At 53.9% G+C, this 20,620-nt stretch overlaps 1 protein-coding gene across 18 annotated transcripts; it reads left to right on the top strand.

The window, feature by feature from the left end:
- Positions 1 to 726: 726 nt before the first annotated feature.
- Tle2 (TLE family member 2, transcriptional corepressor) lies at positions 727 to 20,405 on the top strand. 18 transcript variants are annotated; one of them, XM_039078653.2, is made up of 22 exons: positions 727 to 4,817; positions 4,983 to 5,243; positions 5,441 to 5,552; positions 5,665 to 5,762; positions 6,101 to 6,164; positions 6,394 to 6,507; positions 7,295 to 7,357; positions 9,638 to 9,712; positions 9,842 to 10,025; positions 10,257 to 10,276; positions 10,982 to 11,092; positions 11,795 to 11,839; positions 12,117 to 12,266; positions 14,169 to 14,307; positions 16,006 to 16,166; positions 16,647 to 16,717; positions 16,895 to 17,144; positions 17,330 to 17,577; positions 17,650 to 17,797; positions 18,562 to 18,712; positions 19,172 to 19,248; positions 20,155 to 20,405. In XM_039078653.2, the coding sequence occupies exons 3-22, from the start codon at positions 5,529 to 5,531 to the stop codon at positions 20,260 to 20,262; spliced, it is 2,301 nt and encodes a 766-aa protein (XP_038934581.1). In that variant the 5' UTR covers positions 727 to 4,817; positions 4,983 to 5,243; positions 5,441 to 5,528; the 3' UTR covers positions 20,263 to 20,405.
- The last annotated feature ends 215 nt before the right edge of the window (positions 20,406 to 20,620 follow it).

Genomic DNA, 20,620 nt, shown 5'->3' with positions numbered 1-20,620 from the left:
CTCTAGACCAGGCTGGCCTCGAGCGCGCTGGGATTAAAGGCATGTGCCACCATGCCTTGTGGGTAAGCATTTTCTGATCTCACTGTAAGTCTTTTTTGGAACTTCCAGGTTCGGGAGGAGAGCTGGACTGGGGCCCCTTGGTGCAGGGTTCAGGGTTCACAAGCCCCTTGTCTGTCTAGCTGCTCACTTACAGCCTAATCTTCAGCCAACCCTGGTGCTTCCCACATGCCAAGCTGCAGCCCACCCTCCCTCTACTTCTCCCAGTCATAGTCAGACGCTGAATCAGGGGCACACAAGCAAGGTCAGAGGTCAGGACTCCCCATTTTAGTTTGACCAGTGTTTAGTTAGAGGGATTTCTAACGAGCCAACTCCTATTCCCTCTGCAGAACCCCAGTATAAAACACCTACATCTAGGAAGCCTTGGGAATTTTCTAAGCAGCTTTGTGATTCCAGGCTCCGCTGTCCCGGGCTTCTCCCCTCCTGAGCCCTCTCATTAGCCTAGCCCAAGCCACAGCAGGGGGCATCTCCCTGGGAAAACTAGGCACTAAGTTTCGGGGAGGGGGTGACTCCCCCGTGTTCTTAAAGAGAAAATGATTGTGTGTGCGCTCGTGTGCGTGATTTTTTTTTCCCTGCCAACCCAGGCAGGGAACTGGGGCTCAGAGGTCACTCGTGAGCCCTGGCCAGCAGGAGGGGACCTGCCTGGCTGGTGGCCCAGTGGCTCAGCTGGGGGCGCGGGGAAGGGGAGGCTGGCGCTGTCGGAAGCCAAAGGCTTTGGCCTCCCTGAGGGAGTCGCTTTCCCGGCTCGGGTCGGATCAATGGGCTGTAATTATACCGCGCCAGGCCGGGAGCCGGTGGGGAGGGAGCGGGAGCTGACAGGAGGGAGCCAGCAGGCGGGGGCGCGGGCCGCCCGGACCCACGTTACTTTGATTGACAGCCAGAGCAGAGAGTGGCGCGCGGGAGCTTCTGGGATACGTAGTTTTTTCCCGGTCCAGATTGCTTGTTCGTAATAGCAATGTTCAGTCTAGTAAACTGAGGCACGTCCGGCACCTTCAACCTCCCAACTCCCTGTAAGCCCATTCCACCTCCTCATGTGATTTAATGGGTCAAACGAAATAAGCTTGGGAAGTTAGCGGGGACAAAAATCAAATCGCAGCCATTCCGTAAGCGGCCAAGGTGCCTTCTTTGCCTCAGTTTACCTATCTCAGAAACAGGCCGAAGGAAGCTTTGGTTGCCGAGCCTTGGCAAGGGACTTATTTTTATTTTTTTAATATAGAATATTTTGAGACAGGAGTCTACGTAGCTTCGACTTCACAACGAACCTCCTGCCTCAGCTTCTCAAGTGCTGGGATACCAGGAACCCGCCACCACGGTCGGCTTCAAGGGGCTTTTGCTTTTAAAAGAGGATCATGATCCTCAGGGACCACCACGCGGGGCCCCACTCACGGGGAGGGGGAGGAGTTGCACGCCCCAGCCCCATTGGGACCTTTCCTATTGGTCTATCCCAGACCACTGCCTCCTGCTATTGGCTGCCGGGTACCCAGAGCTCACTGGCCAGCGCTTCTGGTGACGTCAGAGACCCATGTGGGAGCTTCGGGAGCTGAATGGCTGGCATACCTGACCAACCACGGAGGAGATAGTCGGGTCCCTGGGCAGCGGGGCGGCTAGTCTGATTTAAGGTGGTCCGAGAAGTCCCGGCTCCGAGTAGCAGCTTTTTCCTTTTTCTGTTTTTTTTTATTTGCACAGCGCAGAACTGCGGAGCCTGTGTGCACGGAAGCAGGGGCGCACTTTGAGGCGCTGAACCTCACTTTGCAAAGTGGAGGATCCTGGATCAGGCTGAATGGGAAAAGTGGCTCAGGAGGGTGGGAAATTCTGAGGGTACTCCCCACTTCACCACTTCAGGTGTGGTGTCTGTACACTCCAGGGGTGGGGTTCAGGCTGTCCCAAAGGAAACCCCAGATCATCTCCTCTGCTTCTATGGAGGCTCAGAGGCTGTGGCTTCCCAGGCCGGACAACAGAGGGACAGTGACCCTCTCTTCCAGGAGCCCCCTTGGGTCCCAAAACCAGGCTTGACCCCCTCCGGGGAGGGCTCCCTTTGGCCTTGGGTTCCTTCACAGCTGGCCTTCTGTGGAAAGGTTGCAGCGGGCGGTCTTGGGCTGATTTTTTAATGAGATGGAGGTAGCCTTGGGGAGAGGGAATTCCAGGAAGAGAGCTCCAGAGAGTCCCAACTCAAATTAGGTCATTCACCTAGGAAGCACAAGACCCTGGGTTCGGTCCCCAGCTCCGAAAAATAGAACCAAAAAAAAATTAGGTCATTCAATCATGATTGGGTACCTGGAGCAGGGTAGAGGGTGTGGCCAGCACAAATAATGCCAAGAGGGAATGTGTCCCCTGATAATAGGAAACCAGGGGAGATTGTACAAAGTTAGTGAACCAACGAGGCTGAGGATCACTAGCAGGATGGGTGTTGCGTGGGACATGGGGGCGGGGTTGGTCTGAGCAAAACTTGGCAGTGTAAGCACAGATGAGAGCAGCCTGTGTTAGATTGGGAGACGCTACCAATAGCGAACAAGCTTGATTTGGGGAGATGGAGAGGGTTGGTAAAGGCGATGGTGCAGGGAGAGGAGATTGAGGGTCCCAGGGCCTCTGGGGATCAGAAGTTCTCAGACACCAAAAGCTTGTGGGACAGGAGTGTGCTAGAATTTCTGGTGTGATCCTCTGTCTGCAAGGAAAAAAATGATCAGTTAAACAGCAAAGCGGAAACTAGGACTAGTAAGATGCCATGCTCCTCGGAGCAGGTGCTGAGAGATGCATCAGGGCATCAGGACCGACCTTTGCAGGGGAGAATATGAGTGGTCAGAACCGGAAAGAATGTTACATGTATCCTTAAGGCTGGACAATGCCTACGATGCTACAGACCATGGTGGTCCAGATACTGAGAGGGCTCCACCCCTGGCCATGGCTCCAACCACTCACTGGGGGATCTAGGCTGGGGAATGGGGTAGGCAATGGGGGGGTCTACAATGCCAGCCTTACTGAGCACTCTCCCACACATATGTCACCAGTGGCTCATGTTTTTACTGCCATCGATTATCTAAATCCTTGCTTTGTTCAGACAGCTCCTGGCCAGCCAGCTGTGATCTTGGCTGGTCTGTGCCTCATTTCCCAGAGTCTGATCAGAGAGAGCTTTCTGTCCTTTTATCATGGAAGTCCTAGGTTTCAGCTTGAATCCTCCTGCTGTAGAGCACTGGCCATGAGTCTCATAAAGGCCCCTGTCCTCTGTAGTTGAATAGCTGCCCACAGAGATCCAAACTTAATATGGATGTGAGGTCTTCCCCCATGATTGTTGCCCACTGATTCCCAGTGCATAGTAGTTCACAGTAGCAGCAGCCATTTAAAAAAAAAAGATTTATTTATTTATTAGAAGTACACTGTAGCTGTCTTCAGACACAGCAGAAGAGGGCATCGAGATCCCATTACAGATGGTTGTGAGCCACCTGTGGTCTCTGGGAATTGAACTCAGGATCTCTGGAAGAGCAGTCAGTGTTCTTAACCTCTGAGCCATCTCTCCAGCCTGCAGGCATACATTTATTGTTGATTTAATTATGGACCAGAGCTCAGGTTTCTTTCCTTTTTTTTTCCCCTTCCTGAGACAAGGTTTCTCTGGGTAGAACCTGGCTGTCCTGAAACTTGCTCTGTAGATATCTTAGGGTTTTACTGCTGTGAACAGACACCATGACCAAGGCAATTATAAGGACAACATTTAATTGGAGCTGGCTGACAGGTTCAGAGATTCAGTTCATTATCATGGAGACTGGTGCACGGCAGCCTCCAGGCAGGAGTAGTGCAGGAGGAGCTGAGGGTTCGGTCTTCTTCTGAAGGGCCTAGGACAAGACTGACTCGAATGCAGTGGGCGGAGCTTCAAAGCCCACCCCCACAGTGATAGCTTCCTCCAACGAGACCACGCCTACTCAAACAAGGCCACACCTCTAAATGGTGCCACTCCCTGGGCGGGCATATTCAAACCACCACAGTAGATCAAGCTGGCCTGAAACTCACAGAGATCAGCCTGCCTCTGCTTTTCAAGGGCTGAGATTAAAGGCACAGGCCACCACTTTCCTTTTCTGAGGTTTCTTTATGTAAAATAGGATAAAGATCTGTCTTGTCTTGCCAGAACTTTACCAGAGTTGGAAACAACTGTGAGTGGTCCCCTGGTGACAAGTGGCTTCTCAACTCTGGGGGACACACTTAAACTTGATGTGGTAGGAGGTGGACCAGATGGCTTACGGAGGCCTATTGTCCCAACTACTACTGGGACTGAGGATAGGAGGATTCCAAGCTCAGGTTTTGCGGGGGTAATTTAGCAAGACCTCGCCTCCAAAAGTAAAAGGGGCTGGGGGCTTAGTCAAGGGTGGAGTCCCCAATCCCTAGTGAGAGATTGGGGGGCTGGTCATGGGTGGCGCCCCGCCTAGACTTCCGCAGGGAAAGACTGGGTGCGTGGTCAGCGGTAGAGCCCTTCCCTAGACTCTCCCAGTGAGTGGGGGGCGTGGTCAGTGGTAGAACCCCTAAGGAAGATTTTCTAGTGTTTAGGTTCAAAATACACAGAGCTGAGGTCCTATGCACTAAATTTGGGGAGTCTGACCCTTTAGGAGCCCAGTCAGGTAGAGAAGGCCACCCAGTTGACTGGTGATAGCAGTGGCACGCGAGTCTGTCCTGGACTCTGAGCCTGGCCAAGCAGCCCTGGGTTCTGTCCTGGATCTCTCCAGAGTCGGGCAGCATTGGCTGACAAGCATAGCCTGGGTCTGCCCTTCCTGGGACAGGTGCGTATCTTTCTTTCGCGCTTGGGGGCTGGGGGGGGTGTTTATCCTTCGTAGGGCACAGTGTCGCTGGCCCAGAGAAGCCACTTGCAGACCCCAGGGCTCCGGAAGCGCGCACAAGATGGTTTTTTGCCTAATTTCTTCTCTCCTTTTTTTTTTTTTTTTGAGTGGGGGTGGGGCGAGAACACTAGGATCGAACCCAAGCCTCAGTTTCCCCAGCGGGTCTTAGAGTCGAAGAAGCAGAGCAGGCGGGGGCGGCGGTGCCACCTTAAGGCGGGTCCCGCCCGCGGCTCCCAGCCGAGCCCCGCGGAGGGAGGCGGCTCCGCAGCCACCGAGGCCACCAGCGCCGACCCCGGGCGGCGGCCACGGACCTGCGGCGCTGACTGCAGCTGCCCCTGGGCTGGACAACCCGGGACGCGCTGGCTGGAGGTGGGGGCGCAGCACAGGGTCCTGTTCCCCTGCCCCTACAGGCTCTCCCTGGCTGCTCTTTCTTTGCGTAAAAATCCCTCCCCCAGCTCCGGCTTCTCTCCTAGCTTTTCCAGCCTCAGTCTCCTTGCACCTCAGCTCTAGCTTAGCACCCTAAATTCTACCGCCTGCTCTTCCCGGCTCCCCGATTCTCTCCTCAGCTCCACCTCTGCACCCCAGCTCCCCTTTGCCACATCCTCAAGCCTCCACGAAGCTGGGGGACCCTTTTCTCACCTATCCATCAGCAGGATGTACCCCCAGGGAAGGCACCCGGTGAGTACGGAGACCCCCTTCTCTAGCTGCAGGAGGTGGGGGCAAGTGAGGGGACTCCTGCCTGCTGTTGCCCTGGAACTCACCCTGGTGTCCTTCCCCACTCTCCCCTCAGACCCCGCTGCAGTCTGGCCAACCTTTCAAGTTCTCAGTCCTGGAAATCTGTGACCGGATCAAAGAGGAATTTCAGTTTCTCCAAGCTCAATACCACAGGTGAGGGGGGCCCTACTTCTGGGCACTGGAAGGCCCCATGGGGTTGAGCGGGGGGGCCTCTTGGAGGGGCGTGGTTTCCTGGACAAGGGGCGGAGTTAATCGGGCCTACTGGAGGGCTTCCTGGTGGAGGTGGTGCCCAGAAGGGTATGAAGTGAGTAGGTTCTGGGAGAACCTTCCCTGAGGAATGTTTTGATCCCAGGAGTAGACCTGGGCTCAACAGGACTGGGGACAGTTTACAAAGGAGTGGGAAGCCAGCGGCTTCTACCTGTCACTGTGGAAATTGACCCATGTGGGGTGTGGCAAGGCAACCCCCTTTTTTGTCTAACCTTCCTGCTCAGCCTTAAGCTAGAGTGTGAGAAGCTGGCCAGCGAGAAGACAGAAATGCAAAGGCATTATGTGATGGTAAGGGGTACCTGCCCAAACTGCCCACCCCATGTTCTCCCTAAAAAGGGGCAGGCTGGGATATCAGGCACTATTTCTCAGGGTGTCCCCCTCCAATTTTGGGGACTGCCTGCTTGTCCCATCTTTCTGAGCCCAACCGTGATCCATCTTGTGGGTTTCCTGTCTGGGTCCCCATAGAGCTCAGGGTGTTTGTGTCCTGCCCTGATACTCATCACTCCCCCCACCCGAGGCTGCACCCCATCAGTGTCCCCAGGGTGGCACCAGCTGTCCACACTGGCCAAGACTGTCTCCTTTGCAGTACTATGAGATGTCCTACGGACTCAACATTGAGATGCACAAACAGGTAACCGACCAGGTGGGGTGCTGGTGTCTGTGGCAAGGAGCTAAACACAATCATTGGGGTTTTCAGGTGGTAGTCCCAAAGGTTCTGAGTGCTAAAGTCTGAGATTTGAGGTAGTCCTGAAGGTTCTGAGGGCTCAAGGTTCTGAGATAGCCCTGAAAGTTCTGAGGTAGCTGACAGTTCTGAGGGCTCAAGGTTCTGAGATAGCCCTTGGAGTTGGAAGGTTGATACCGTGGTCTTCCGAGTGGTGTTAGGTTTCTGAGATGTACTCTCTGTGGAGATTGACCCCAAAGGTCTGTAATTAACCCTGACTTCCCAAAGTGGCCAGTGGCTCCAGGAGGGTCTGAGGGTTCAGAGATCTGTAGATGAGATCTATAGGTTTCCGTGGATTTGAGTGCTGACGTGGGCAGCAGGAGAGCTGGTCTACTGGCCCATGCAGCAACCATCCTCACCCGATGGAGGATACAGGTGGGGACCAGAGGCACAGAGCACCCCCAGAGACCTGTGGCCAGTGGGGCCCTGCCAGGTGAACTCACACCCTTTCACACAGGTCTTCTCAGGCCTCAGGGGATGACCGCAGTGCTGCCTTGGGTATCTGTCCATCTGTTTGCATCTCTGAGGGATTCCTAGGGTGGTGGGGAGGTGTCACAGACTTGCAGGACCTCAGCCTCAAGGACCCCCGAGCTAGTCAGCTCCACAGATGCTCAGTCCAGCTGGGGTCTGGATGATGGAGGTGGCTGTCCCCCTCCCAGCCCATCCAGCTTGCTGCAGCTTGTTACTTCTCTCTCAGGCTGAGATCGTGAAGCGCCTCAGTGCAATCTGTGCCCAGATGGTCCCATTCCTCACTCAGGAGGTAAGTGCATAGAGCCTTGGGGGCAGGGAGGGCGTCCCAGGCCTGGGGAGACACCGGCTGGGGTGAGGACCAGGGGACTTTCTGCCCTTCCTATGTTCATGTGTGCACTCATAACTAGGCCAGAAGTCAGCCTCAGTGTGCCTCCCGAGGTGCCATCCACCTTCATTTGCTTTTATTACACTTTTATGCACTTATTTAATTTTATATGTATGGGTGTTTTGTCTGCGTAGCTGTACACCATGTGTGCAGTACCCGCAGAGGCCGGAAGAGTGCACTGTGTCCTCTGGAATTGGAGTTGTGACGGCTTGTGAGCCAGGAATCGAACCCTGTTCCTTTGAGAGAGCAACCAGAGCTCTTAGCCACTGAGCCAACCTATAATTTATTTTTTGGGAGGAGGTACAAGGGCCATAGCACACATATGGAGGTCAGAGGTCAACTTGCAGGAACTGGCCCTCTCCTCTCACTCTGTGGCTTGTTGTTGGCTAGGCCACAATGCTTTCACATGCTCACACACCTTGCTATCCCGTCCTTTAACTAGGCAGGGACTCTGACTGGCCTGGAACTTTGCCAAGTTGGCAATGCTGTCCAGTCAGTGAGTCCCAGGATCTTCCTGTCTCCTCACAGGTGCTAGAATTATAGACACACACTACCATGCCTGGCTTTCTTCAGGGTTTCTGGAGAATCAAACTCAGGTCCCTATGCTTGCATGACAAGTACTTTACTGATTCAGCCATTTCTCTAAGCCTGGCTCTCTGCTCTCGATGGTGCTAGCTAGGGGTGCCCCTGTACCCATGGCTTACATCTTGTAGCCTCCTGCAGCCAGGGCTGCTGGTACAAGGCCTGGCTTTGTGCTCTTGGGCAAGATACATGCCTCTCTGTGCTTATGTCCTGGTTAGGGTATCCTGAGAGTTAGGTGAGCAATTATGGGACTAATCTTACAGGGTGATGCTTGGTGAGTTGGGCCACACACGGGACAATATGCAGGTTTCCTTTCCCAAGGACTCTGAAATTATCAGATCCAGGGCCAGGAAGTGGGGGGTTGGGAAGTTCCAGAGGTGGGTGGTGGGGAAGGCCACACAGCCCTGTGAATGAGTTTCATGTCACTGAGCCTGAGCCGGTCGTGTGCTTGAAATGGCTCTGATTAGCAAGTTTTGTTAGGCATTTTTAGGACAGTGATTTTGAAAACACAGAATCAGCACAGGCAGAGGCTAAACATCAGAAAACTTTGTGTGAGCAATTCCTCACTCCTGCTGACCACAGGACCTTGGTGTTAGCCATTCCCACTTCTATGTGATGTTCCTCCAGAGACACGGCAGGTCCCACCTCAGGGTGGGCATGCTGGGTGCCCCACATGGCCAGAATCCTCAGCTTTCTTCTGTGGGACCTGCTGCCTTTCCCCTGAGAGTGGGTGACAGATCATATCACAGTGAGGCCAGCTACCAACCTGAGTAGAGCCACCAGACATGTGTGTTCAAATTTATTGACTCCATCCATATTTAATGTTGTGCTGGGGATATACACGCTGGGTGGGTCTTCCCCTGACCTGTATGCCCAGCCCCAGGTTGCACATTCTGAGGTGGGTGCTTAGTATGTGGGTACTTGGCATGTAGGTACTTAGTATGTGGGTACTTGGCATGTAGGTGCTCGGTATGTGGGCACTTGGCATGTAGGTGCTTGGTATGTGAGCACTTGGCATGTAGGTGCTTGGTATGTGAGCACTTGGCATGTAGGTGCTTGGTATGTGAGCACTTGGCATGTAGGTGCTTGGAATGCAGGTATTTTATTTTGTATGTGAGTGGTTATTCATTACACTGTCTATGCGGACAGACCGTGGTGTTACATGGACCTCCTAGCAAGTGGTTAGAGGCTGGAACACTGCCCAGCAGCCTTCAGGGTCCAGTAAGCTCCACAAAGCACTGGAACTGTGGCCCCAGGGCCTGGGGAAGAGGCCAGGTCTCTGAACTGTCAGTTAAACAGTCAGAGAGGGGCTGGGGAAGGTGGCCCACAAGCATGAGGACCTGAGTTCAAATCTCCAGCAACCAGAAGAACCAACCAGGTGTGGTGTTTCTCCTCTGTAACTGCAGCAGGGGAGACAGGGACAGGAGATCCTGGGGTTACTGGACAGATTACAGCTGGGCCGGGAGACCCACCGCAAAATAAGGTGGGAGATGGCAGTAGCACCCGCCGTGTCTCCACACGCAGAGGCACACATAGACAGACAGACAAACAGACAGACTGCACGGCCTGCTGCTCAGTGCCTGCCTTCCGCTTCCCCACTAGCATCAGCAGCAGGTGCTCCAGGCTGTGGACCGAGCCAAGCAGGTGACCGTGGGGGAACTGAACAACCTCTTGGGGGTGAGTCACCCCAGCCCATAATTGGAGACACCCTGCTCCCAGCCCAGGCACCCAGTGGGTACAGCATTCACCCTCCGTGTACCCTGTCCCCGCCACCCGCCTCCCCCTGGCAATCCTCTCCCCCTTCAGCAGCAGAATCAGCTCCAGCCGCTGTCCCATGCACCCCCTGTGCCTCTCACCCCACGCCCAGCTGGCCTGGTGGGTGCCGGGGCCACTGGGCTGCTGGCCCTCTCTGGGGCGCTGGCTGCGCAGGCCCAGCTGGTGGCTGCTGTTAAGGAAGACCGTGTGGGTGTGGACACCGAGGGGTCCAGAGGTGAGTTAGCAACTCAGCGCTGGCGGGAGGGGGACAGCTAGTAGGGCTGCAGCTGTGGGGTTCGATTTTCATGCTGTTTGTCCTTGGGAACACACTAGCTGTCTCTGCAGAGGCATCTCCCTGGGATGTGGGAGGTCAGGCTCTGACCAGGAAGGAGCTGTTTCACTCGCCGAAGCCTTGCATGGTTACAAACCCCTAATCATGTTTCCTTCTGGCTTCCTGCGTCTGCAGTGGACAGAGCTGCCAGCAGGGTGAGTGCCAGCCATGAGAACTTGCTTGTCTTTAAGTAGGCTAGGGGACTGGGGGTGCTGCCTGTCCCCAGCCTTCACCACCTGGGCGCTGTGAGGACACCAGTGCCACCACATCCAGTGTACAGGGCCTGGTGAACGAGATGTGAGCTGTTACTTTATGAACAGGGCCTCACTCACAGAGATCCTCCTGCTTCTTGGATTGTGACATTAGAACCGCCAAGCCAGCTGTGGTGTATTTAATTTGAGGCATGGCCTTGTTTTATAGCCCATACTGCATTGAATTTAGGACAATTCTTCTGCCTCAGTGTCTTAAATTCTGCTATAATGGGTGTACGCCAGCAAGACCTGCTTGGCTCCTCATGCAGACAGACGTTTTGCTTAGCTGAGAGCTCCCATCCCCCACTCTCAAGGGGTTGGCCATGGATTTTCCGTGGATTACAGGTCTCTCTGTGATGCATTTTCATAGGACTCAGTTTTCCCATCTGTACAATAGGACTATTCATTACTCTATCTGCCTCTGTAAGCTAAATAGCAGTGAAGCTGAGGTAGAGCCCTACCTAGAATCCCCAGTGAGGGGCTGTGGGTGTGGTCAGGGGTGTAATCCCCCTATCCCCACTCCCACACCTAGAATCCCCCAGTGAGGCCACTCAATGTTGGCTGGACAAGAATGTGGTTTGAGAACCCACCTTACACCCTTTCTTGTAGAGTTCATCCCCCTCACCCCCTGAGAGTCTGGCAGAAGAGGAGCATCCTAGCAGCCGAGACAGTAACGGGAAGCAGCAGAGAGCCGAAGACAAGAATATGTCAGGGCCTTATGTGAGTTTGGGAGGGAGAAGCAGAGGCCTGGGTGGACAGGGATGGACTCGGGTCCTGGTCACATCCACTAGAACTGTATCCATGGTGCTTATGTCTGTAGTCTCAAGAGTTTGTGGAGCACCTGCTAATCAAAAGACACTGTCCCACCAGGGTTTGTAGCCTATGGGCCGTGCAGCTGCTGTGATATTATATTTCCACTGCGAGCTGAACTGCCAGTATAGCTCAGAGGTAGAGCGCCTGCATAGAGTCCCCCAGTGAGGGGCTAGGGAACCTAGAGCTTCCAAGAGGCCCTAGGCACCATGGTCAGCAGCGCAAGGGAACTTGTGCTTTGGAGGGAAATGGGATGGTGGCAATTCTGCAGAATTCAACTCAGGTCACACCCTCGGCCCCTCCCAGTGGCATATCTACCTGTGGTCTATCCTGCTGTTTGGGTCAGGAATCAGGTCCAGCATCTGGGGATGAAGCGGGAACCTGGTGTTCCTCCTCCAGAGGGCGGTGGGAGCTACAGAAGGCTGCAGAGCAGAGGCAGACTCTGGTGGTCAGACTCTGAGAGCAGTGAGGCTGGAGTTGGGGGGGTCAGAGGCCCCCCAGACAGACCTGCCTGAGACGTTAGTTGTGTTGCGTTTGAGGCAGAGAGAGAGCTGGGCATGGATGTGGAGACAGGGGCATGACGGAGGCTGTGTGTTCTCTGCCCTTCCATAGGACAGTGAGGAAGACAAGAGTGACTATAACCTGGTAGTGGATGAGGTGAGATTCGCAGTGGAGGGTGGGCAAGGGAGGGGGATGGAGGGAAGGGATTCCTAGCTGTCTGTGGCACACTCAGACTGGAGGCATGTGGGCGGAAGGTCCGGAGGACTCTGGAATGCCTGTTAGAACACAGGGGGGGAAACTGAGGCCCACAGGATGCTGGAAGAGGCCAAGGTGCTCCAGGCTCCCAGTCTCCATGAGGTGGGGAGCGGCATGGCAGCTGTGGGAGTCTTTCCTGCATCACTGGTCCCCACCCAATGTCACCTCTTGAATTCAGGACCAACCGTCAGAGCCCCCCAGCCCTGCGACCACCCCCTGTGGGAAGGCGCCCCTCTGCATCCCTGCCCGCAGGGACCTCACGGACAGTCCAGCCTCCCTGGCTTCCAGCTTGGGCTCACCACTCCCCAGAAGCAAAGACCTAGCCCTGGTAAGGAAGCCGGGCAGTTGGAATCAGATAATACCCCAGTGAGCAGATCAGCCAGGCCGGGCCAGTCTGCGTTTTCTCATTTGTTTTGCTTGCTTGCTTTTGTTTGGTTTGGTTTTGATTGTTGGTTTTTGTTTTTGTTTTGCTTTGGAGACAATATTTCTTGGCCTCCGACTCTTTATATAGTCTAGGACGGCACTGAAGCCTAAGCCTTGTGCCTCTACCTTTTTTTTTTTTTTTTTTTTTTTTGTTCTTTTTTTCGGAGCTGGGGACCGAACCCAGGGCCTTGCGCTTCCTAGGTAAGCGCTCTACCACTGAGCTAAATCCCCAGCCCCGTGCCTCTACCTTTGTGGTACGCTCCCTTACATACAAAAGTTGTGGGGGGGTTTTTGTTGTTGTTGTTTGTTTTTTGTTTGTTTGTTTGTTTGTTTTTATTCTTTGGGCCTCTCCTTTTTGCCCCCAACAAGACTTGACTCTGCTGAGCCTCAGCAAACATTTTAAAAGCAGCTTGTTGACCAAACTGGGCAAAGAAACAAGATTGAGCCGGGTTACTCACTCTGCAATGGTGACACTTCCCTGCCCCAGCACTGGCTTCTATCTAGCTGGTCTGAAACTTGGTCCTAGTGTTAAGTGCTACTGGAATCCAGCAGAGGCCTCCACTAGATGGCCCTAGAAGTCTAACTCCCTCCCTGCATCTGACCCAGACCCTCTGTCCTCCAAGTTACCCAGGGACAGAGAAGATTTGCTTCTAAGCCTACCCATCCCTGCAGGTTGCTATAGCAATAGCCAGCCATAGCGTGGTCCCATTTTTATCTAATCTCCCCACTCAGAGACTCTAGTCAGCTGGGGAAGCCACCAAGGACTTCCCTCAACCCACCAGGCTTACCTGTCACCCTGTGTAGGAGACAGACACAGGCCAGAAGGCAGGGCAGCTCTCTGTGGTGGCCCAAGTCAGCGAACACTGAGGAGTTGGAGGCAGAAGGATACAAATCCAAAGTAAGCTCAGGGCTAGCCTTGGCTACCTGAGCCCTGTCTCACAAAGCCTGCCCCCAAAAAGTACAGGTTTGACTGGCAGCCCTCTTTATCAAGTTTCCCCTCAGGGAGGTGCAGAGGTGGCTGACATGTTTCACCTGGGGCTGAGGACCCTCTTGGGCCAATAGTCCCATTGCTCTGGGAGCTGTGATTTTTGTTAATTGCTTTTTGAGACAGGGTCTCACTATATAGACTAGGTTGGCCCAGAACTCACAGAGATCCACCCACCTCTGCTATGGAGTGGTAGGATTAAAGGTTGCCCCATCACATATTGAAATTAAAACATTTTTTAAAGCCAGCTGGTGGTGGCATATGTCTTTAATCACAGCATGCAGGAGGATCTCTGAGTTTGAGACCAGCCTGGTCTACAGAGTGAGTTCTAGGACAGCCAGAGCTACACAGAAAGACACTGTCTCTAAAAACCAAATAAAAAAAAAATTTTAAACTTTGTGTGTGTGTGTGTCTACACAAGTGCTGTAGTGTGCATGTGGAGATCAGAGTCAACTCTGGGGAGTCTGTTCTGTCCTTCTACCATGTGGGTTTTGGGGATTGAATACAGAGTATAGGTCTTGGCCAAAATCACCTTTATATACTAAACCATCTAAGCCAGCCCAATGGCCTCTAACATTGCTCCGATCTTTGGGTAACACAATCGCTGTCCCCAGGGACCCCCACCTCTTTGTATAAACCTTCTACTGTGGACCCAATTAACACCCACAATCCTGAGGATGCATTTACACCTCTAACCCAGGCTCATCTAGCATTCCTCTGTGTGCCCACCCAGTGTCTTGGCTGGCCAGTGTGCATGTGCCCTCAAGTCCCTCTGAAGGCTTCAGCCGGCTCTGGTGACTTGTGGTCTTTCTTTCTCCACAGAACGATCTCTCCACAGGTACTCCCGCCTCTGGGTCATGTGGTCCCTCTCCACCCCAGGACTCGTCCACCCCAGGGCCCAGCTCAGCCAGTCACCTCTGCCAGCTGGCTACTCAGCCGGCACCGCCCACAGACAGCATTGGTGAGTCCCCACCTGCCCGGCATTCCTCTGTTCCAGGGTACTCCCCCAAACAGAAAGGATGAGAGAGTTGGCCCTGGTGGCACACACCTTTAATCCCAGGTAAGTTCGAGGCCAACCTGGGCTACATAGTGAGACCATGTCTGAAAAGAAGAAAAGAGTGCTAAGGGCCACCTTGGCTTAGAGAGGGCTCTGATGGTAGGGTATCTGGGAGCGTTGAAAACAAAGGACTTGGACTGAAACCGTAGGTCCAAGCCTGTGTTCTTCTGCAGACAGAGTTCCAGACTGCCTTCTCTCTGATGTGCTTCCTCTGAAGATCTCCAGACAGTTCTCTCTACGTTCTACTTGAGACAGTTCTCTGAGCAGTTCTCTCTTGCTACTGTAAAAACTTTCTCTGGACAGCTCATCCCCTGCAGATCCTAAGCCCAATCTTTTATTTTACACAACAATCCAGTTATCTACTTCCTTTTGATGATCCTATGAATCCTGTGATCCCAGTACTTAATCCTTAGGAGACGCAAGCACACATTTTTTTTTTTTAACATTGCAAAAAGGATTCAGAGATCTGCCTGCCTCAGTTAAGCATAGATGCTAAGCCAGCTGGGGGACCCTCCCCCCTGAAATTACCATTCCTACTACATCTGGGACTGGAGTTTATGTTCCAGGCTGACCTTGAACTCAGGAACCTGCTTGTGTTTGTATCTTTCTGATAAGCTGGCTCATAGTGTAGTTGCCTCTCTCCTTTAAGATTCCTGAAGTTCCTTATACAATTTTTATTGCATCTTTATATTTTTGCACAGTTAAGAGATTACGTATTTTCTTTTTCTTTTTAAGATTTATTTATTTATTATATATAAGTACACTGTAGTTGTCTTCAGATGCACCAGAAGAGGGCATTGGATCTCATTACAGATGGTTGTGAGCCACCATGTGGTTGCTGGGAATTGAACTCAGGACCTCTGGAAGAGCAGTCAGTGCTCTTAACCACTGAGCTATCTCTCCAGCCCCGAGATTATGTATTTTCAAACTCAGGTTTTTAGAGTTCTTTTCTATAGCCTTGAGGGCTGTCCTGAATGGCCTAGAGTTTACCACTTTGCTAAGACATTAGCCACCTTCCCCTCCTGGACTCAGCTGTCTGCTTATCATGGAGTCACTACTGCTAACAGGGAGGACATTCCTTAGAGGAGTGTAATATCTGTCCATTATTATACAAGCCTTTTGGCCTTGGCAGCCTTTGAAACTCTTGGGGTCCAAATCTACTGGCCTTGTTCCAGGGGCAGGAACCTTGTCAGTCTGTCCCCACCTAGGCTATGCCAAAGGGAAAAAAGATACAGGGTGAGAGAAGCTGACTGACTGACTGACTGATGGCAGACCCCGAATTTACCACCGGGAACAACTTCTACCCCCACCCGGGTGCTGCCTGGCTCTGGGCCTTGGTTTCTTTGTTGCTGCTGCTTAGGTGAGGACACTGAGGTCCAGAATGTCAATGTGACTTTCCCAGGTTAAGGACTGTGAGACAACCGTGTGCCTTCACTTAGCTGTGTGACCTCAGACTAGTCGCCCAACCTCTCTGAGCCTTGGTTTTTCCTCTCACTGGGTCTCGGTTTTTGAAGGATTTTGTAAGATGTGTAGTTCATCAGCTAAAGGACAGGGAAGGTGTGATTGTGTCTCTGAGTGTGTGTCCCGGCCCTTTTCACTCAGCCCTGAGGAGTCCCCTGACCCTGTCCAGCCCTTTCACCTCGTCCTTCAGCCTGGGCTCCCACAGCACCCTCAATGGGGACCTCTCCATGCCTGGCTCCTATGTCAGCCTCCACCTGTCCCCCCAGGTCAGCAGCTCTGTGGTGTACGGATGCTCACCTCTGGTGAGTCCTTGGGGTGTGGAGCAGCAGGACAGTCAGCCGAGTCCAGAGGTCTGGGGAGGGCAGAGGGAGAAACCAACTTACCCAGAGAAACCAGGATAAGTAAAGAGAAGGGCTGAGGCTGAACTCAGAGGTAGGGAGCTCGCCTGGCACACACAAAGCCCTAGGTGCATTCCCAGAACCATATAAACTAGGCATATGGTGCCAGCCTGTCACCGCAGCACTCAGGAGGCAAATGCAAGACCACCAGGAGTTCTAGGCCAGCCTAAACCACGCATAAGTTAGCACTTGCCTTGTGGCCAAGAAAAGGAATAAGGCTGGGTAGAAAAGCCTGGATCAGGAGGCTATTTAAAAGTCCAAGTAGCAAGCTTGCAAGCATTTCCACTTGCTGGGGGAGGGGCTGAGGGACAGAGGGGTGTGGGGTGGGACCTGGGTGAGGGGGTGCTGGGCTCCCCTGCCCTGGGACTCTCTGGCATCTGGCAGATGGCATTTGAGTCGCACCCCCATCTCCGAGGCTCGTCCATCTCCTTGCCTAGCATCCCGGGGGCTAAGCCGTGAGTAGCACATGGGTTTTGCCTTCTCCAAGGTGGGTGGGAGGCCTGAGTTCTGGCCCTTCTTCCTGGGAACTCCCCTGTGTTACACCTTGAGTGCCTGTCATTGGCAGCCCGAGTACCTGTGCTGGAGTGGGGTGGGGTAAGCTACCCACCCACCAGTCTCTGCGGCCTCCACAGGGCTTACTCCTTCCACGTGTCTGCGGATGGACAGATGCAACCGGTGCCCTTCCCATCGGATGCACTGGTAGGCACTGGCATCCCTCGCCACGCGAGGCAGCTGCACACACTGGCCCATGGTGAGGTGGTGTGTGCCGTCACCATCAGCAGCTCCACGCAGCACGTGTACACGGGCGGCAAAGGCTGCGTGAAGGTTTGGGACGTGGGCCAGCCGGGCAGCAAGACACCTGTGGCACAGCTGGATTGCCTGGTGAGGGCGGTGCCTGTGCGGCTGGGTGGGGCTTTGGGATAGGGCAGGGTCTTTAGGGTTAGGGCGGAGTTTACCAGGCAGGGTGGGGTTTGTAGGGGCTCAGGGCGGGGCCTGCAGTAACACACGGGTCTGTGGAGACCTGGGGGAGTACCAATGCCTCCTGTCCCTGCTTCTTGCTGCGGAAGAACCGGGACAACTACATTCGCTCCTGCAAGCTGCTGCCTGACGGGCAGAGCCTGATCGTGGGTGGCGAGGCCAGTACCCTGTCCATTTGGGACCTGGCAGCACCCACACCACGCATCAAAGCAGAGCTGACCTCGTCCGCCCCCGCCTGTTACGCGCTGGCCATCAGCCCGGATGCCAAGGTCTGCTTCTCCTGCTGCAGCGACGGTAACATCGTGGTCTGGGACCTGCAGAACCAGGCCATGGTCAGGTGTGTGGTGCCGCCCCGGGGGTGGTGAGCACATAGGTGACTGCAGACGTGGAGCCTGCTGTCTCCCCACAGACAGTTCCAGGGCCACACGGACGGGGCCAGCTGCATTGACATATCAGACTACGGGACCCGGCTGTGGACTGGGGGCCTGGACAACACCGTGCGCTGCTGGGATCTGCGCGAGGGCCGCCAGCTGCAGCAACATGACTTCAGTTCCCAGGTGCACCCACAATCCTCGGCCTCCCCGGGGTGTTCCTACCTGACCTGAAACCGGGTGGGACACAGCATCTGTGGAGACGGCTTGGTGGGTAAAGTGTTGCCTTGATGGTGTGAGTTCAAATCCCTAGACTACATAAAAAGCCAGACGTAGTTAGACATAAAAATTGCCTATAACCCTGGGCATGCAGAGAGCTTGAGGGCCAGATTATTCAAATAAGTGAGCTCCAGGTTCAGTGAGAGGCTCTGCCTCAAACAAGCTGAGAAGCTGGAAATGGAACACATCTTTTAAAAAAAGATTTACTTACTTTATGAGTACACTGTCGCTGTCTTCAGACACACCAAAAGAGGGCATCAGTTCCTATTACAGATGGTTGTGAGCCACCATGTGGTTGCTGGGAATTGAACTCAGGACCTCAGGGTGGTCAGAGCTGCATATTGACAGTCTCAAACACCCCCCCCCCAAATAAATAAAAAGTAAAAAAAACACAAAAACAAAAACCTCAGACTAAGAGAGACTCTGCAGCTCGTACCCCTAGTCCCCCTGACTCTCCATGAGTGAGAAGCAGGCCACCAAGCCTAGTCAGCCCTGGACCTTCGCCATCTGTACAGCTAGCTCTCTCTGCCCAGAATCCCGAGGTCCTGGGATCCTCTCATGAGTGCTCACGTGTGCACCTGTCCCTGGCCACCTTGTCCCCATAAGGGGCACCCCTGGGTCTCCGGCATCATGAATGGTCCAGAGTCTCAGCACTGTCTCTCTTGCCCTAGATCTTCTCGTTGGGCCACTGTCCCAGTCAGGACTGGCTGGCCGTGGGGATGGAAAGCAGCCACGTGGAGGTCCTGCATGTGCGCAAGCCTGAGAAGTACCAGCTCCGCCTGCACGAGAGCTGCGTGCTGTCGCTCAAGTTCGCTTCCTGCGGTACAGGCCTGGGAGAGCCCTGGGGACAGTATCGGGATGGAGGGAGGGTGGCACACCCAAAGGCTCGACTTAGACAACGAATCAGCCAGGCCTGTTCACCCAGCTGCTCACTGAGGTCCAAGCCAGTTTAGATAAATGCCCAGACACACCCACCACCGATGTCTCACACACACACAAAGGGATGGAGCAGGTGAGGTGACTTGCATGCCTTTAATTCCGGCCCTTGGGAGGTAGAGGCAGTTGCATCTCTGAGGTCAAGTTTAGCCTGGTCTATAGAGCTCCGGGACACCCAGGTCTACATCGAGAAACTGTGGAAGAGACTCCATGTTGACTGGCGGTTCCATGTTGATTGATAGAGCAGAGTGGTGGGCTTCGGGCTGGAGTGAATTTCTAAGCTTTTGGACACTGAAGAGCTGACCCCTACCTTGGGGGTCACTCCCTGCCCCCTCCCCTCCCCAGGACGCTGGTTTGTGAGCACAGGCAAGGATAACCTGCTCAATGCCTGGAGGACACCCTATGGGGCCAGCATTTTCCAGGTATTCACCTCCCCGAAGTGGAGGCCATGTCTGCATTTTCCTGTCCTAGACATGTCCTGTAAGGAGTCCCGCACTGAGCTCCTTGTTGAGCACGATGTTGCCTTGCCAGGAGCCCTCCGTGTTATAGCAAGTGCCACAGCCATGCTCTGTTCATGGCTCTGTGTGCTGGGGTGAGGGCAACTTTGTCTCCCACTGCACTGTTTTCATTTTGGTGTAGATGAAGTGAAATCTTTCTGTAAAAGGGCCTCGTGTGCTGGGCTGTGCTCTTCTCAGCTTAAGTGGCAATTTCTTTTTTATTTTAAGATTTATGTATGTGAGTACACACCAGAAGAGGGCATCAGATCCCATTACAGATGGTTGTGAGCCACCATGTGGTTGCTGGGAATTGAACTCAGGACCTTGGCGAGAGCAGTCAGTGCTCTTAACCGCTGAGTCATCTCTCCAGCCCTAAGTGGCTACTTCTAATAAGTCTCTTGAACCTTCTGTGGACCTGCCAGTCCTTCCCAACAACCAAAGATCTCAGACTCTCCAACCTGGAGCTGGATCATTACTGAGTTGGGGCCTTTATATCAACCCTTCACACATGAGGGATACCACTGCCCCTCTGGGACATGGTGACACAGATCTTCGATCTCAGCGCTTGGAAGGGTGGGTGGGGCAGGAGCATGGTTGGTGAGGGCTGGGGGGAGAGGAGAGGAGGAAGTGGAGGTGCTTTGCTGTGAAGCCATCTGAAGTCAGCTCAAGGAGTTAGGTACCATCTCTCTTAGATCAGTCAGGCTAGCTCAGTCCCCAGCTAGAAGGCCCTGGCCACAGCCACACCTTGTTGTCCTCCAAGCCCCATGTTTATGGTCTGTGCACTTTCTGGTGGTCACCATGTGTCCGCCCCTCACCTCTCCTTTGTCCCAGTCCAAAGAGTCTTCTTCCGTGTTGAGCTGCGACATCTCCAGGAACAACAAGTACATTGTGACAGGCTCAGGGGACAAGAAGGCCACTGTGTATGAGGTGGTGTACTGAACCATGTGCTGCCTTTTCAAGCCACCTGCCCTGGATGGCAGGCCACTCGGGACATGGGTCCCTTTGCCCACACTTGGCTTGCTCCCTCCCGGATGGGTGGGACTGGGGGCACTGGGGAAATATAAGATTATTTATCAACTTGCTTTCCGTGTGTGTGAGTGTGTGTGTGAAGCACACAGAGGACAGACAGAGGCCCAGCTGGGTGTCAGCCTTCCTTTCTCTTTACCTTGATTTTCAGAGTTGGGACCTTACTGTTGATATGCCCTGGCAGACAGGTCAACGAGCCCCAGGGACCCTCCTGTCTCTACCTACAGAGCTAGCACATCCTCGTTGCCTGCCTGGCAAGGGCTTTACCAAC

This window comes from Rattus norvegicus, chromosome 7, assembly GCF_036323735.1.
Source record: "Rattus norvegicus strain BN/NHsdMcwi chromosome 7, GRCr8, whole genome shotgun sequence".
Classification (NCBI taxonomy): domain Eukaryota; kingdom Metazoa; phylum Chordata; class Mammalia; order Rodentia; family Muridae; genus Rattus; species Rattus norvegicus.
Note: the sequence above shows the minus strand (reverse complement) of the source record. Positions and strands in the feature narration are given on the sequence as shown.

Coding starts and splice junctions, on each gene's coding strand:
- Tle2 (XM_039078654.2), top strand. CDS start 5,529: ATGTACCCCCAGGGAAGGCACCCG. Junction 5,553..5,664: donor ACCCCCAGGGAAGGCACCCG/GTGAGTACGGAG, acceptor CTCTCCCCTCAG/ACCCCGCTGCAGTCTGGCCA. Junction 6,165..6,393: donor TGCAAAGGCATTATGTGATG/GTAAGGGGTACC, acceptor CCCCCACCCGAG/GCTGCACCCCATCAGTGTCC.